Source organism: Cygnus olor, chromosome 9 (genome assembly GCF_009769625.2).
Source record: "Cygnus olor isolate bCygOlo1 chromosome 9, bCygOlo1.pri.v2, whole genome shotgun sequence".
NCBI classification, from domain to species: Eukaryota; Metazoa; Chordata; class Aves; order Anseriformes; family Anatidae; genus Cygnus; species Cygnus olor.
In genome coordinates, this window is record NC_049177.1 from 4,459,449 (window position 1) to 4,472,992 (window position 13,544).

Below are 13,544 nucleotides of genomic sequence, written 5' to 3' on the forward strand. Positions count from 1 at the left end.
TCAAAAATCATGCTGGGTTGAAGAAGACCTAAGTGCATTTAAAAAAAAATCGGCAAGCACAACAACCTGTTTCCAGGCTATTTCTACAGTCTTTATCAATCAACACATACCTTGTACACATCATGCACTGTGGTCAGTCTGTCAAATTGCAGGTACATTGTATTTAACATGAGAACTATCTGAATAGGCTCACATTGGGCACAAATGTTGGTAAAGGTCACAACATCACTGAACAGTATGGTGCACTCCTTGAACTCTCCTGTGAGCAGAAAAAACAGTTGTAAGTATTTGTAATGGCTGGACAATCACAACATCTGTTTAAGACTTGTTTGCAACGACTTCTTTCTAGTCATTGTTTTAAGACATAAGACTATTCAGTTGTAATATATGTGTCTGAATATGAAAGATGTGGATATAGGAATATTTCAAATATAAGAACCATAGTGCATCTCGAACAATTCATACATCTGAATATGTTTCTGTCCACCTACATTCAGGACATACTTAGCACTTTACCCCTAACTTCATATGTGTGCTTACTAAAGGGAATTTGAGCGTGTTCTCACTTGCTATCCTTAAGAAAAATTTGAATAATGATGACTCTGGGTTTATAGATACACTAGAGGAACTAGGAAAATTTTCCAGTAAACATCAATTTCTTTATTGCTTTCATTTTTGAGCTCTCATTTCCCTGTATACCCCTGTCAACAACAAAAGCTCAGATTCCTGTTGAAACACCAAATTCTGCCACCTGAATGGGCAGCTGCTAACACCTTTAATCTCCTAGGGAACAGTTCTGGCAAACAGCTTCCAAATCCCTGTTATCATCAAGATTAAGGGGCTGTGGTCCTCCTATCTACTACCCACGAGTTTCACTAAGTAGAGAATCTACTCCACAACAATGACAACAGGGCTGTGACAGTGCCCAATCTCTATCACCATCATGCCTGGTGCATGAGTCACGCATCATGAATGAATACTGTTCATTCACCTGCCTCAACTCGCTTCCCTTCTTTCAGCTGGTTGGCCACGTGCTGAGGGAGCATGGCATAGAGCAGAGCTTCAGTCTTTTTCTTCTCTTCTTCCAGGTGCTTTGACAGTATTCGCAGTTCTTCCTTCTTCCTCTCCAGCTGGTTAGAGAGCTCCATCTCTGCCAGTCGCTGCTGATTGAGAAGAATCAAATCCCTGGTCACGTCATGAGGTGCAATGTCTGCAATATGCATCTGTCGTTCCTCTAGCTCGTGCAAAGTGCGAAGCAAAGGTGAGCAGAGATAGAGCATGCACTGCAGGGACTCCATCCAGATCATCTGGCCTGTTTAAAACAAGTGTTGGTAAGAGTGTTCATCAACCTGGACTTTCATGTGATGTTCAGTATTACTGATATTATTAGGAGATGATTTCTAAGGACAGTGGCTTTTTGTAGGGTCTGGGTCATTACAGGTATTAATGTTTCCTGGAATTAGAGGTGGGTTTCTTTTGATGAGGTGCACTAGGTAAACAGAAAGAGTTCAGGACCCAGAAAGCAGTCACTCACTACAACCGCTAAGCAGAACCTAACCAAGTTTCAGGTCCTTCCTCTTTGATAGGAACCACAGGGTTCAAAACATTTTTCCCTTTCTCTGCTTCTCCTCCTTGAATCGCTCCTGAAGCCAATGAGTCAGCATTGTACACGGGGAAACTGAGACTCAAAACAATTAAGTGAAACATTTAAAGTTAAAATTCAGAGTGCATAAAATGTGGCCCCAGTAAAGTCAATTCAGTTTTCCTATCAGAAGCTTGAGCTTTCAGTCACTATGCTCACATAAATAAGTAGGTACAAAAATGCCTGACAGGTAGAATTGAGTTTTAGAGGAGGATTTGGTTTTTGTTTCCTTTGTTGAGATTTGGTTACAGGTTTGGGTTTTTGTTGTTGTTTTGTGTTTGCTTATTTTAAACCTGACTGGATAAAATGAAGTAGAATTTTTACCTGTGGCTAAAGTCCCTTGTTTTGTTAACAGCACTTTTTTCAAGGTCCCCCTGAATTCTTAATGTTTTCTGAATCTCAGGAATACCAGATTTGACACTCATCACGTAAAGGTGAAAGGAGAGAAGGGAAAATTAGGTCATATTATATAGTACAAAGGAGCAAAATCGAGGTCATAGAATACTTAAAGCAAGTGTCGTTACAGTTAATTACATGAAGCTGAATCATTCTATACTCATTCCTCTCAATAAAAATAGAGCAAATAAAATCTCTTTGTTGCTACAACAATTTCAACTGGTAAACTCTTACATAACATAAGAGAGGGGAAAAAAAAGACAAATCAATCTGTAAATGTCACTACTACAAAAAAAAAAGTAATAAAATCAAAGCACAGTTAATTTATTTTTATCCATATTTGAAACCCAGTCAGTACGAAATAACTCCCCTCAGAGGTATAAATTAAGAATTGAATAATGTATTCACATTTTAGGACTCAAAATGCATGGAGTCACAAGGGAAGACATCTTTTCCTCCAGCTGTAGAAACTTTATCAGAAATTTATCTTTAAGCACTTCCTTCTTCCCCTGCCCCTTCCCTCCCCTTTGCCTGACAGATCTGGAACTGTGTGCTGGCAGGAGCGCTGTGTTTTGTGGTGTATTGCTGGAATGCTCGCCCAGTGTTTTAATTATTCTCTTTATGTGCCAAACATGTAATCCAAGATCTGTGAACTGGTATTGCCTGTGCTAGCTGGCTGGGTTTAAAATGTTGTTCCAAGTACAAAGAAGTAATTTCTTTATCAAAGAAAATTCTTAGCAATGCAAAGTGATTCCATTTCAGGTGGATATGCTGATTTGCAGAGCTACAGGGAGGTGAGACCTAGACAGTTAGTTTTACACAGCTCACTGCATTGCCATGCTGGGCCTGGTGGCAGTAATACCAGAAGCTGGCTCTGAGGGCTGGCATTGTGTCCCCTCCACCTTCCACAGGTCCACGGAGAAACTGAAGGCCTTAGTTGAGCACTGGGGAGATTCACAGAAAAACTGGCTGTGAATCCCAACCAAAACCGAGAGTGACAATACAACCATTCTGCTGAGGTTGCCCCAGAATAAATGCTTAAATTACTACTTCTGACCTCTGCAAAGAAAAATACTTAGGGCAGCATCATGGGGGAAACTCTCATACCTATTACGGGAAATCACCATGACTGGGTGTCTCTCTGAAGTGCGTGTAAAACGGGAGGAACTAGAGGTCTGTGTGCAGTTACAGGGTTACCATGTCTTTGGGATCAGAGACTTGGTCAGGTAGTTCTGGAGAACTGCAAAGGATGAACACAGACTCTTTAGGATGGATGGGCAGGCTAGGTGGGAGAGGTGCCTTTCATGTGAAAAAGTAAGGGGAGTGCATGGAGCTCTGCCTATGGTTGGGTGATGAGCCAGTGCATAGATAAGAATTAGACGACAGACCAATGTGGGTGATATTGTGATGACAGACACCCTGCTCAGGAAGAAAAAGTAGGCAAGACCTTCCTAAAACAAGTGGAAGAAGCTTCATGTCCACAGGCCCTGGTCCTCATGGAGGACTTAAAACTACTTTGATAACTGCTAGAAGGACAACACAAAAAGGTACAAGCAATCCAGGAGGTTTCTGGACGTAAGCAAGCTTTCTGACACAGGTGACTGATGAACCAACAAGGGGAGGTGCTCTGCTGGACCCAACACTTACAAACAGGGTGGAACTACAGATGTGAAAGCTGAGGGCAGCTTTGGCTGCAGTAACCATGACATGGTGGAGTGCAGGCTCCTAGGAGGAACAAACAAGGCAAAAAACAAGATCATGAGACTGTACTTTGGCCTCTTCAGGGATCTGCTTGGAAGAATTGCATGGGATACAGTCCTGGAAAGAAGAAGGGTTCAGAAGAGCTTGTTGATTTCTAAGGATCTCCTCCTCCAAGCTCAGGAATGGTGAATCCTGATGTGCAGATGATATAAGTCAAGCAAATGTGGCAGGGGCCTGCATGGATGAACAATGATCTCTTGACTAAATTAAAATCAATACAAGAGGTGAAGTTGGGAAAAAGAGGGTTAAAAAAGCCAAAGCACATCTGCAGTTGCATCTGCTGAGGATGCAAGAATCTGCTGAGGATCAAGGAAAAAAGAAGAGCTTCTATATCAGCAGCAAAAGGAAGAGTAGAGAAAACATGGGCCTGTTGCTGAACTGGGCAAGGGAACTGCTGAAAATGGACATGGAAAAGTCCAAGGTACTCAGTGTCTTCTCTGCTTCAGTCTTTGTTGGTAAGAATTATCCTTCAGGAATTCCATGCCTCTGAGAGCAGTGGGGAAGTCTGGAATAATGAGGACTTACCCGTGGTGCAGTAGGTTAGCAAATATTTAAAAAATTGGACATACTGAAGTCCATGGGACCTGATGTAATGCATCCAGGGGTGTGGAGGGAGGTAGCCACCATCATTATGAGGCCACTTTTGATAGGTTTGAGGGGCCATGGTAACCGGGGGATATTCTCGAGGGTTGGAAGAAAGTAAATGTTACTTCAAGTAGTAAAGGACAGAGGACCCAGGAAGACTTATAGCAACTATCACATGAAAAGAAGCTAAGAGAGCTGGGGTTGTTCAGCCTATAGAAGACAAGCTTCTGGGGGAGCTTATCAATAAGCATAAACACCTGATGGGAGGAAGTGAAAAAGACTATTTTCAGTGGATTCAATGAAAGGACAAGAGACAATGGCTGCTAATTGAAATGCAGAAATTTCATTTAAACATAGGAAAAAAGTTGTTTTGTTTTGTTTTTACTGTAAGGGTGGTCAAACACTGAAATGGGTTGCTGGGTGAGGCTGTGGGGTCTTCATCCTTGAACATATTCAAAACCCAACTAGACATGGTACTGAGCAACCTGTTCTAGTTGACCCTGCTGTGAAGGAGGATAGACTGGGTAATCTCCAGAGGTCTCTCCCAAACTCAGCTGGAGTTGAGTCAATTCTTTGATTCTGAGAACGGCCAAGACTAGAGGTAGTTCAGAAAATGATCTAATCCTACCTTGGCCTTGTCCCTGTTGCCAGGAAACCTGCAAAGATACATGTTTTGCAGCAAAACACAGTCTTTCCAAGCCTTTCAAATGGGAACACTACCATTATTTCTAGCTGAAAGCCTTCAAATTCTGGTGAAGTAATAGCAGAATTTGTCTACAAGCATCTTGAAGTACTATTTCTGTAAACAGAGTCATCTAATCCTCTCCTCACTGCACAACAAGACTATTTATATGTGAAGCTGGGAGTCCATAGAAAGGCGTTAGTTCAACTCCAGCAATATTCTTCATTTAATATGAACATTTATGCTACTGAAAACAGTGAAGTACCTCTAAGCTCTAGCATTGGCCGTTGTTTCCATGACTCTGGCATCATCTCTCTCCTAGTCTGGAAAACAAATTGGCTGTTGATAAATTTCTGAATGCTAGAGATGGTGAAGGGTACTTCTGGGTGAACGATACTGAAATACTGATCCAAGCAGATGCCCATGGTCTGAAGGCCAGGTACAATCTTTTGAATGCTCACCCCAGCTTGCTTCACTCTGAGCTTAAAAAGAAAATATGGACAACGGGTTATAATCCATATCCTGTTTGGCTTCAGGCTAAGCTACAGCTGATCACTGTTTATACAAGTATATGTACTCAGCCTTGCTATACTACGTAGACTATTTCTGAGCGAAGTTTCTATCTTATTAGCATATTACTGCAAAGCTCTGAATGAGTTTTCTTCATAGCAAGGCAGCCCACAGAAAGGCGTTATTATCCAAATGCTCTTCAGTATCAATTGTTAAAAACGACCCCCCTCCCCCCTGGTATCTGCTCTTATTATTGCTTGTATTTATGTAGGCCTAATGTAATCGTGTTGATTCCAGCACACTTAAGCATACCACTGAGGGAAGGAGAAGCAAGTGCATTGTTTCATGGCAATATACTGTAGGGCGATAATGCATGGAGTAATTTTCAGTATACTTGCTAGTGTTCTGGAGAAAAAAGTGTTTCAGACTTAGGAGGATCTTTCACGCTTTTCCATCCTCTCACTGCTCCCTAAGGAGCATCAACGTTATAGTAACTTTGCAGAAAGTATGGGGAATTTGTATTGTGATTCGGGGCTCTCTTCCTCATTTGGCAAGTGTCAGATCATACAAAAAAATATATATATAGTTTATTATTTATGCTGTAGCTTCGGACTACCTAGGGGACAGAAAGAAGAGAGAGGAGACTATAGTTTCTTTCCTTCTTTCCCCAACTACTAACAGCAGTAGCAGTTCATCGGGATGAGTGGTGGCATGTGATGTAAGAGAACCCCCACAGCTCCCTGGCCCTGCTTCTCCAGCCACGTGGCAGCTGCAGGAAGCCCTAATTTCCCATGGCTGTTATGAACGTCTAGCTTTGTATGGGAATGTTCAAGAGAGATGTCTCTAATACTTCTTTTTTAAATTTAAAACTAAACAGGTATACTTTTATATGTATTGTATATACAGATATACACATGATGTAACATACATGCATATATGAAGATAAAACATCTCAGCCTTGTATGTAGCTGCAAGAGAGAAATAGATACCAGCACGCGTCCTGCATTCTAAAAAGAAAATAACTGCAGTACAAAATGTCTTGGCAACTTTTAGTTTTCTAAAGGATGGTTACCTTCTTATTTCTTCTTTTAACCATTACTATGTAAGGTTTCAGTCATTCTCGTTTAGCCTGATGACCATATATGATAGCTTAACTCCTAAAGAAATGCCCACCCTGCCATCATTGCTTGTCATCAGGATTACTGAAGTTCTGACCCAGCTACCAATAATGGCTACAGGACTTGCCTTTTTTCTACACCAGGATTTTTATCAAATTATGCTGACTGGCTGTCTTAAAAGGCTAACCTATGGCTAACATAGACAGTGACATGCCCTCTATCAGCACGATGCCAGAACATGGTTCTGAGTGGCTGTATTCAGGTATCTTCTGCAGGCCCGTTCTAAATTTCTCCTTTCTTTGCTCCTCTGTTAAGCTAATATATTCTGCGCAACATTGGGAGCAAGAGGTATTGTAGCTTGTTGGGGACCCAGGCTACTTGGAAACTAGCCACAGAGCAGTCCCTGCAAAGGGAAACGCAATTCCACTGCTGTAGAGAATGTGTGTGTATAGGAGAGGAGAGCTGAATTGGAAAATAAAGACATTTTTGGGTTCAGTTCCTACTAGATAAGACTGCGTGCTGCTTGATTTAGTAGGTTTCTGGGTTTTCCTAATGTGGAGTTTTAGAAAGCACATAGAACCACAGATCCAATCAAAGCCTTACAAGCTTTCGGATAGATTGTTAACTGGGAGAAGTGTGACTAGCTGTAAGTACAAAGCCAGTTTAAAGGATGGGTCATGTCTCTCACATATCCAAGGACAGGAAAGATGCCAGAAACTTCAGAAAATTCTGTTCTGTGTTTGGTAGACTGCTGCAATATACCTTGGTAGCATATTTGCAACTGTTTCATATGTGGGAATCTCAATAAAGTCAAAGGAGATTCCTATTTGAAATGATCAAGATTCTGTTACTATGAGCGACTTTTATCTCTATAAAAAGCAATTCTGTAAATGCTACAAATGAATGTGCACTGCATAAAGAGCAAACACAGAGATGAACTGTAGGACAGTCACAACAGAAGAAAACAACTATATGCTTTTGACAAATTAAATGCCCTTACTATATGGTTGTCCTACCTCTTTGTCAAAAACCATATGAAAAGGAAGCCCATTGCAAAATGTTTTTGTGTCAATCCAAAGACTCTTGGGATAAACAGGGTCAAATCCTCTCAGGAGTTTACCTGTAGCAAGATAAATGTATTGTTTTTAATCAGGTTACACCTCATAAAACCATTCAGCATTACTTTCTAGCATTCAGTAAGATAGGAATCTGTATCATAATGAGTTAAGACAAAGTAAACCGTGTGTGGATCCAGAAATATACATACATCTGTGCTAAATGCAGTGCAGTTTAATACACAGCTGATTAGCAACTAATCTGAGTTGGCCAAATTTAAAACTTAACCACATAGAAAACACAGAGCACTAAATGCATGAAATTATGTGGAAACAGTAGGAGTAGATGAGCGACTGTAGATATTGCTGCTCTGTGAATCTACAGATGTCACAGCAATGTAACACAAATATATCCTATAAAAGTGTATACAGAAGTGGACTTAATATGCTTTGCCAGCCACTTATGAATACTTATGAAGAAAAAGCTCAGCAGGATCTGGATTTTAATCTCCTGTACAAAGAACATTAGTCCACAGCACAAAGAACAAATTACTGTTTGTTTTTTTATTTTACTTACCCTGAATATTTTTCAGAACAGTCACAATATTTACGCGGAAGGTTGTGCTTGCTAGCGAGCAGTTGTTTTTATGATGCATATTCAGAATAAAATGGGCAAAATAGTCAAAAGTTTTCATTTGACTGGAGCACCTTAATTCCTTGACTTCATAGTATACACAAGCATTCTCCAGTAGCTCAAAATAACCAACTGGTTGATTGTTTCAAGTGATCTCTTTTTAACAGAAGGTTGCTATTACAGTTACTCCAGTAAATTGTTTGATAACACATGCTGAAGTCACTCAGGATACTGGTGCAAAGATTATGAATTTACGACACAACTTGAAGACCTCTTACTGCTTCAGTGGAATTCAGTATGCTTCTGTCATCTTTCAAAGTCAGGCTCTTGATAATTTCTAGTCTTTATTGTTAAAGGTTTGTCATTTGTTTGTTTTCTAAATAACAGTGCTACTCTAAAATTTGATTTTGAATATCTATTAACTTCTCAATATATCTGCTCTTGCAATAAATTTGGCATTATAGTGGATGATATCAGTTTCACTTCTTCACTCTCTCCTAGAATCTAGACAGTAGTGTCATACTAAACTGGATTATAATTCCTCTTGAGGAATCAAAAGATCCTAACCACAATACTGGTAACACTTTCTGGTTTCCCAGCAGGTACAGACAGAGATTATTAGACTACTACTGGTAGATTTTTGGGTAGTAGAAGGGGTAATTTGGCTTTCAGAATTTACTACAATTGTAAAGAAATAGCAGTTACCAAGTTAAGAAAGCATTCTTTAAATTCATCAGTTTAGAGAATGTGACATGAAAGGGAAGTATCAGATGTACCACACAATGCCATTTTATTGGAAAATACTTTGCTGAAGAAGACCTTGTTTATGAGACAAACGCGACAGGTCATATTCCATTTCAGTATCTGTCATTATTAAGCATGCTTATTATCTGCAATTTATTATTTATTTTTTTTTGGATTACCAAAGTCTAACTGAAAGAAGTGTAACCAGAAACATTTTGAAAAGATGCAGAGGAAATACAAATGGTAACTTTGAAATGGATGAATGGGTGAAGACAGCTTACTGTTTTTCTTATTAAAGAGACTCATAAATGATGACAAGCTCCCTCTGAATGATCTCTCACCTCTTCCTAATGTGATTATTCCTCTTATTGTTTTCCAGTGACTTTTCTTGACAGGACAAACCAAGTTTCCTCTGTCTCTAATTGTATTCTTGGCTTTTTCAGGGTCCTGTTGAAATAAACCCAAACAGATTTTTCAAGGGTGTTTTATTTTAATCATATTTTAATGATATAATGATAAAGAATATTAAAATACCTCATTATTCAGTTGGGTCTCACTTTGTTTTTCAGAGTCAGCAAGATATGGAGGTGAGGAAGAATATTTCTTTCTTTCTTCGTATGGAAGTACAGGGTTTTGAGTGACAAGGAAAACAATATGCTCTTTTTTCCCAGTTCTTTCTTCTTCTTCTGTTTGATTGACTATTTCCATTGAAATCTCAATGTTAAAAAAATCCAGGGCTGCTGCACCAATGATTCCTGAAGGTGAAACAAAAACCAAAATATTACCAAGAACAAAACCTTTCAATTTTCCTTTTAGAGAGCTCACAATGGAATTTCACTGTTTCAGGAATTACTTTTCCAAATGAGTCTGGAAGAAGAAGGCGACCTGCAGTTACCTATTTCATTCCTACTACCATTGTCATGGTAAGAATATGTGTATAACAAGATATTCTCAAAAGCTACTGTTGTTTTTTGTTTGTTTGTTTACTTTGTCTAATGACAAATGCTTTATTTTCACTAGAAAAAAGCTCAGCACGGTATCTGAATAAGGTGACCGAATAGTCATAAATAGCAATAATATAAATTCCCATTAACCTCAAAACCACACAGAGTCTGAAGAGATTCTGCTGTAACAATCTATTTCAGTAACTGCAGAATATTTTCTTTTGAAAGAAAGTATTTCATGAAGATGTATTATCAGTCTTCTCATTTCTAGTTAACTATTTGGTGAAATATTGGACAATGACATGAAAAGCTGTGTCTGAAATTCCAAGTAGCCCTGTGTTCCAATAGGAATACGAGTTTTGATAAAGGGGGAAATTTTGATAAACTTGTAATTCAGAAGCATCTAGGAAATAAATGAGTACGATCATCTCTTACAAACTTGTAGATGTTTAACCTTTGCATAATTGCGGAGATTCCCCAAGTTAAAGATCTTTACTCCTATAAATGCTAAAATAAGGATCAGTTTTGAGCATTGTCGAACAGTAGTTTTGCAAAATTGCATGTTCTGCAGGAGTCTGTATGTATGTCCCTAAATCAACTATAATTTCTAGTCACTATAATTTAAGGAGTATGAATTATTGAGAATTAATCAACAGCTATAAACAAAACACACCACGGACTTTAATTTTACTTCCACAAAAGGAATTCTACAGGAATTCTCTAGAAATTCTAGAGCACAAACAGACACTTAAGGCTGGGTTGGCAAATTATGAATCCTGGTGAAGCCACTGGGAGCTATGAGTGATCAGGCAGTCAGGGAAATACAAAGGCTGGATGTCTGATGACTAAACTTTACCAGGCTTCAATTTCATGACCAGTCCTCATCTGAAAAAAGATTCTGAAACCTGAGCAAATTATATCTGCAAATATATTACTCTGTATTTATATTGCTTACCAGATGATCTATACTCTGTATTCTATCTGATTACCTGGCACAATATGGTATAGACCTCTTCTATCTGAATAGTAATGTAAATGCATTGAGCCATCTTCATTCTTTTCTACTCTAAAAGACGGTGCATTCATCTCCTGAGGAAAAACAAAGCAAAACAAAACAAAACCTTCAGTATCCTTCTCTGATAAGGAATATGGTGAATTCCATTTGCACAAAAGCATCATGTGTCTTAACAAAATAAGCAGTAATATGAACAAGCTGAAATGTAGAAAATGAAATATGCTCAACTCTGAAGAGCCATCTCCTATTTATTACAGTCTGTGTACTAAATAATATCTACTGATCTATTGTTGAGAACTACTCAGAAAAAAAAAAATATATATCGTCCTAACATTTTGTAGTAATCAGTTTCAGAACATAGGAGAGGCTGTTAGAGCATCTTTCTCCCTTACTTGTTCATACCAATGAGATGCTCTTCTTTGTGTTGCAAACTCTGGCAGAGTCCACCTACACCCACTCAGTAATTACTACTTGAACTTGCCTGGTAAGAGAGGGACAGGTAGCTGTGTAATGCATCCAAGTTCTCTATGAACTCATATAGATTTCCACCCAGTGTTCTCAGCATGTGATCATAGCCTGATCGTTTACAGAATTCAAAGAAATATTCTCCAAACTCTTTCAGAACCATGTCAGCAGGAACACCTGGCAAAAGAAAAGTATCCTAAGGACTACGAAAGTCTTGGAAATTCTTGCAATGCTGTCAGACAGATTAAGAGGAAATGCAGAACATTTGCAACGTGGGGAATGAATTCCAAAGAGCACAGGAGACCAAAATGTGGGTGCAGTCTCAGGGTTGAATCAGGAGGGCTCATTTTTGAGGTATGGTGACACATACCTAATACTTTGCAGGCTTTGTCAACAAGTTGCATTGTGATCTCATCTTTGTAAACTTCAAAAGTCAAGAAAGTATCCTGAACTCCGGCCTGGAGTCTGTAACAGGAAAGACAATGTTCTTGTCTCAGTGGTGTTGTAAATATGACATGTTTGGGTGACTAAACCAGCATTCATTTAACACTATTTGCTATTAACCCACTTCTTAAACTCCTTCACGCATTATATTGGAACATGCTATTTTCAGTAATAGTTTAAAAGCGTTGCTTTAAAATGGCTGAATGATTGTGTCCACTTCCAAATTTCTGCTATTTGATGTTATGGTATTAAGATAAATTCTTCCCAGGATTAGGGCATCATAATGTGGAGGTGCTAGAGCAATTATAGTGGTAGCTTGTCTTCTGGTCTCCTGGCTTGTTGTTCAATACAAGCTCTGTGGAGCTCTTAGGTCTCCACAGATGTGACCAAAAACTTGCTGAATTTTTATACTGTCTTCAGTGGCTATTTTATGTATATATCTAAGTATCATTTGTGTATCTTCAGGTCTTGGAAAATACCTAAAAGCTCATAAAGTAATGATAGAAATGGAAAAGATCATATATTTACCTACTTTTCTGAAGGTACTGGAATGAAACTGACTTAGTAACAAAAATGATACCTTTTCAGGGTAATTACTTTTTGATATTGTCACAGTGAGACAGTGACTCTGTTGCACAATTGCCCATAAGACAAAACATCATCCTTAATTATGTGGTATAACAAATTAATACCAGCTGACGACCTGTTACAAAGAAAGAAACTCTTGCTTTTGCCCTGCTAGGTACTTCTAAAAATTAACTGAGATAAACATCAGCTGCCAAGAAATTATAATCTGCTGCTGCTAAGTTCATGAACATTTTCTTTAAATATATTAAATGTATTGCAAATGCGTTACCTTAATTTTTCCCATACTTCTTCACCATACTTTTCAACCACCAAAGACTTCAGGCATGTGTTTATAAATCCATACTGCAAAAGCAAACACATGAAGATGGAACAGATTACACCGATTTTCAAACTGCAGCCCAAACATGCCCTCCTATTGCATTTAAGACCCCACTGCTGGTTTTATACCGCAGAAGTGATAACGTTTGACAGCCCTTACGCCTCCCAGCAGGGATCATACCCTTTACCCCATCCTTTTACAAAGCAGGGCGAGCAGTCCCGTGCCGTTCTGCAGCCGAGGGCCCAGCACCGCCCTGCCCGGGCTCTGTGGGTCCGTGCCGCAGCCCCAGCAGCTCCCGGCGGCGGCTGCAGGACCCGGAGGCTCTGCCCTGGCTGTCATTTTGGGGTTAGGGCTGACGAACCAGGCGCTGGGGGGTACAAAACACAGGGTGCGAGCTGCCCGCCCCGAGGTGCCCCCCGCACCGCGCCGCCCGCCCCGGCCCCCTCGCAGCCCCCGGGGCCACTCACCATCCTGCCGCCAACCTCCAGAGACGGAGCCCGTCGCCTGCCGGCCTCCCGGCCGCCTCCCTCCCGGCCTCCTTCCCTGCCTCCTTCCCTCCCTTCCCTGCCTCCTTCCCTCAGCCGCCGCCCGGGGGCCGCCTCCCCGCACGCCCCCGGCCCGCCCGGGGGGAGGCGGCCGGGT

The 13,544-nt window shown here is 40.1% G+C and overlaps 1 protein-coding gene across 14 annotated transcripts in view; it reads right to left on the reverse strand.

The window, feature by feature from the left end:
• The window catches only part of LOC121074689 (guanylate cyclase soluble subunit beta-2-like), a 22,769-nt gene extending 9,250 nt beyond the window's left edge, over window positions 1-13,519 (reverse strand). For 8 of the 14 annotated variants that reach the window (XR_005822489.1, XR_005822488.1, XR_005822487.1 and 5 more), the window contains exons 1-11: window positions 13,370-13,519; window positions 12,852-12,925; window positions 11,922-12,016; window positions 11,568-11,728; window positions 11,061-11,160; window positions 9,662-9,882; window positions 9,469-9,574; window positions 7,711-7,814; window positions 5,332-5,548; window positions 992-1,312; window positions 111-259 (exon numbers count right to left, since the gene is read on the reverse strand). Coding sequence is in view for 9 of the 14 variants with exons in the window: in XM_040567085.1 (XP_040423019.1) it covers window positions 111-259; window positions 992-1,312; window positions 5,332-5,548; window positions 7,711-7,814; window positions 9,469-9,574; window positions 9,662-9,882; window positions 11,061-11,160; window positions 11,568-11,728; window positions 11,922-12,016; window positions 12,852-12,925; window positions 13,370-13,372 (1,551 nt within the window). In the remaining 5 variants the exon portion in view is untranslated. Of the gene's footprint in view, window positions 1-110; window positions 260-991; window positions 1,313-5,331; window positions 5,549-7,710; window positions 7,815-9,468; window positions 9,575-9,661; window positions 9,883-11,060; window positions 11,161-11,567; window positions 11,729-11,921; window positions 12,017-12,851; window positions 12,926-13,082; window positions 13,148-13,369 lie in introns of those variants that run through there. The other 6 variants (XR_005822492.1, XM_040567087.1, XM_040567086.1 and 3 more) reach the window with 5 other exon arrangements.
• Between the last annotated feature and the right edge of the window lie 25 nt (window positions 13,520-13,544).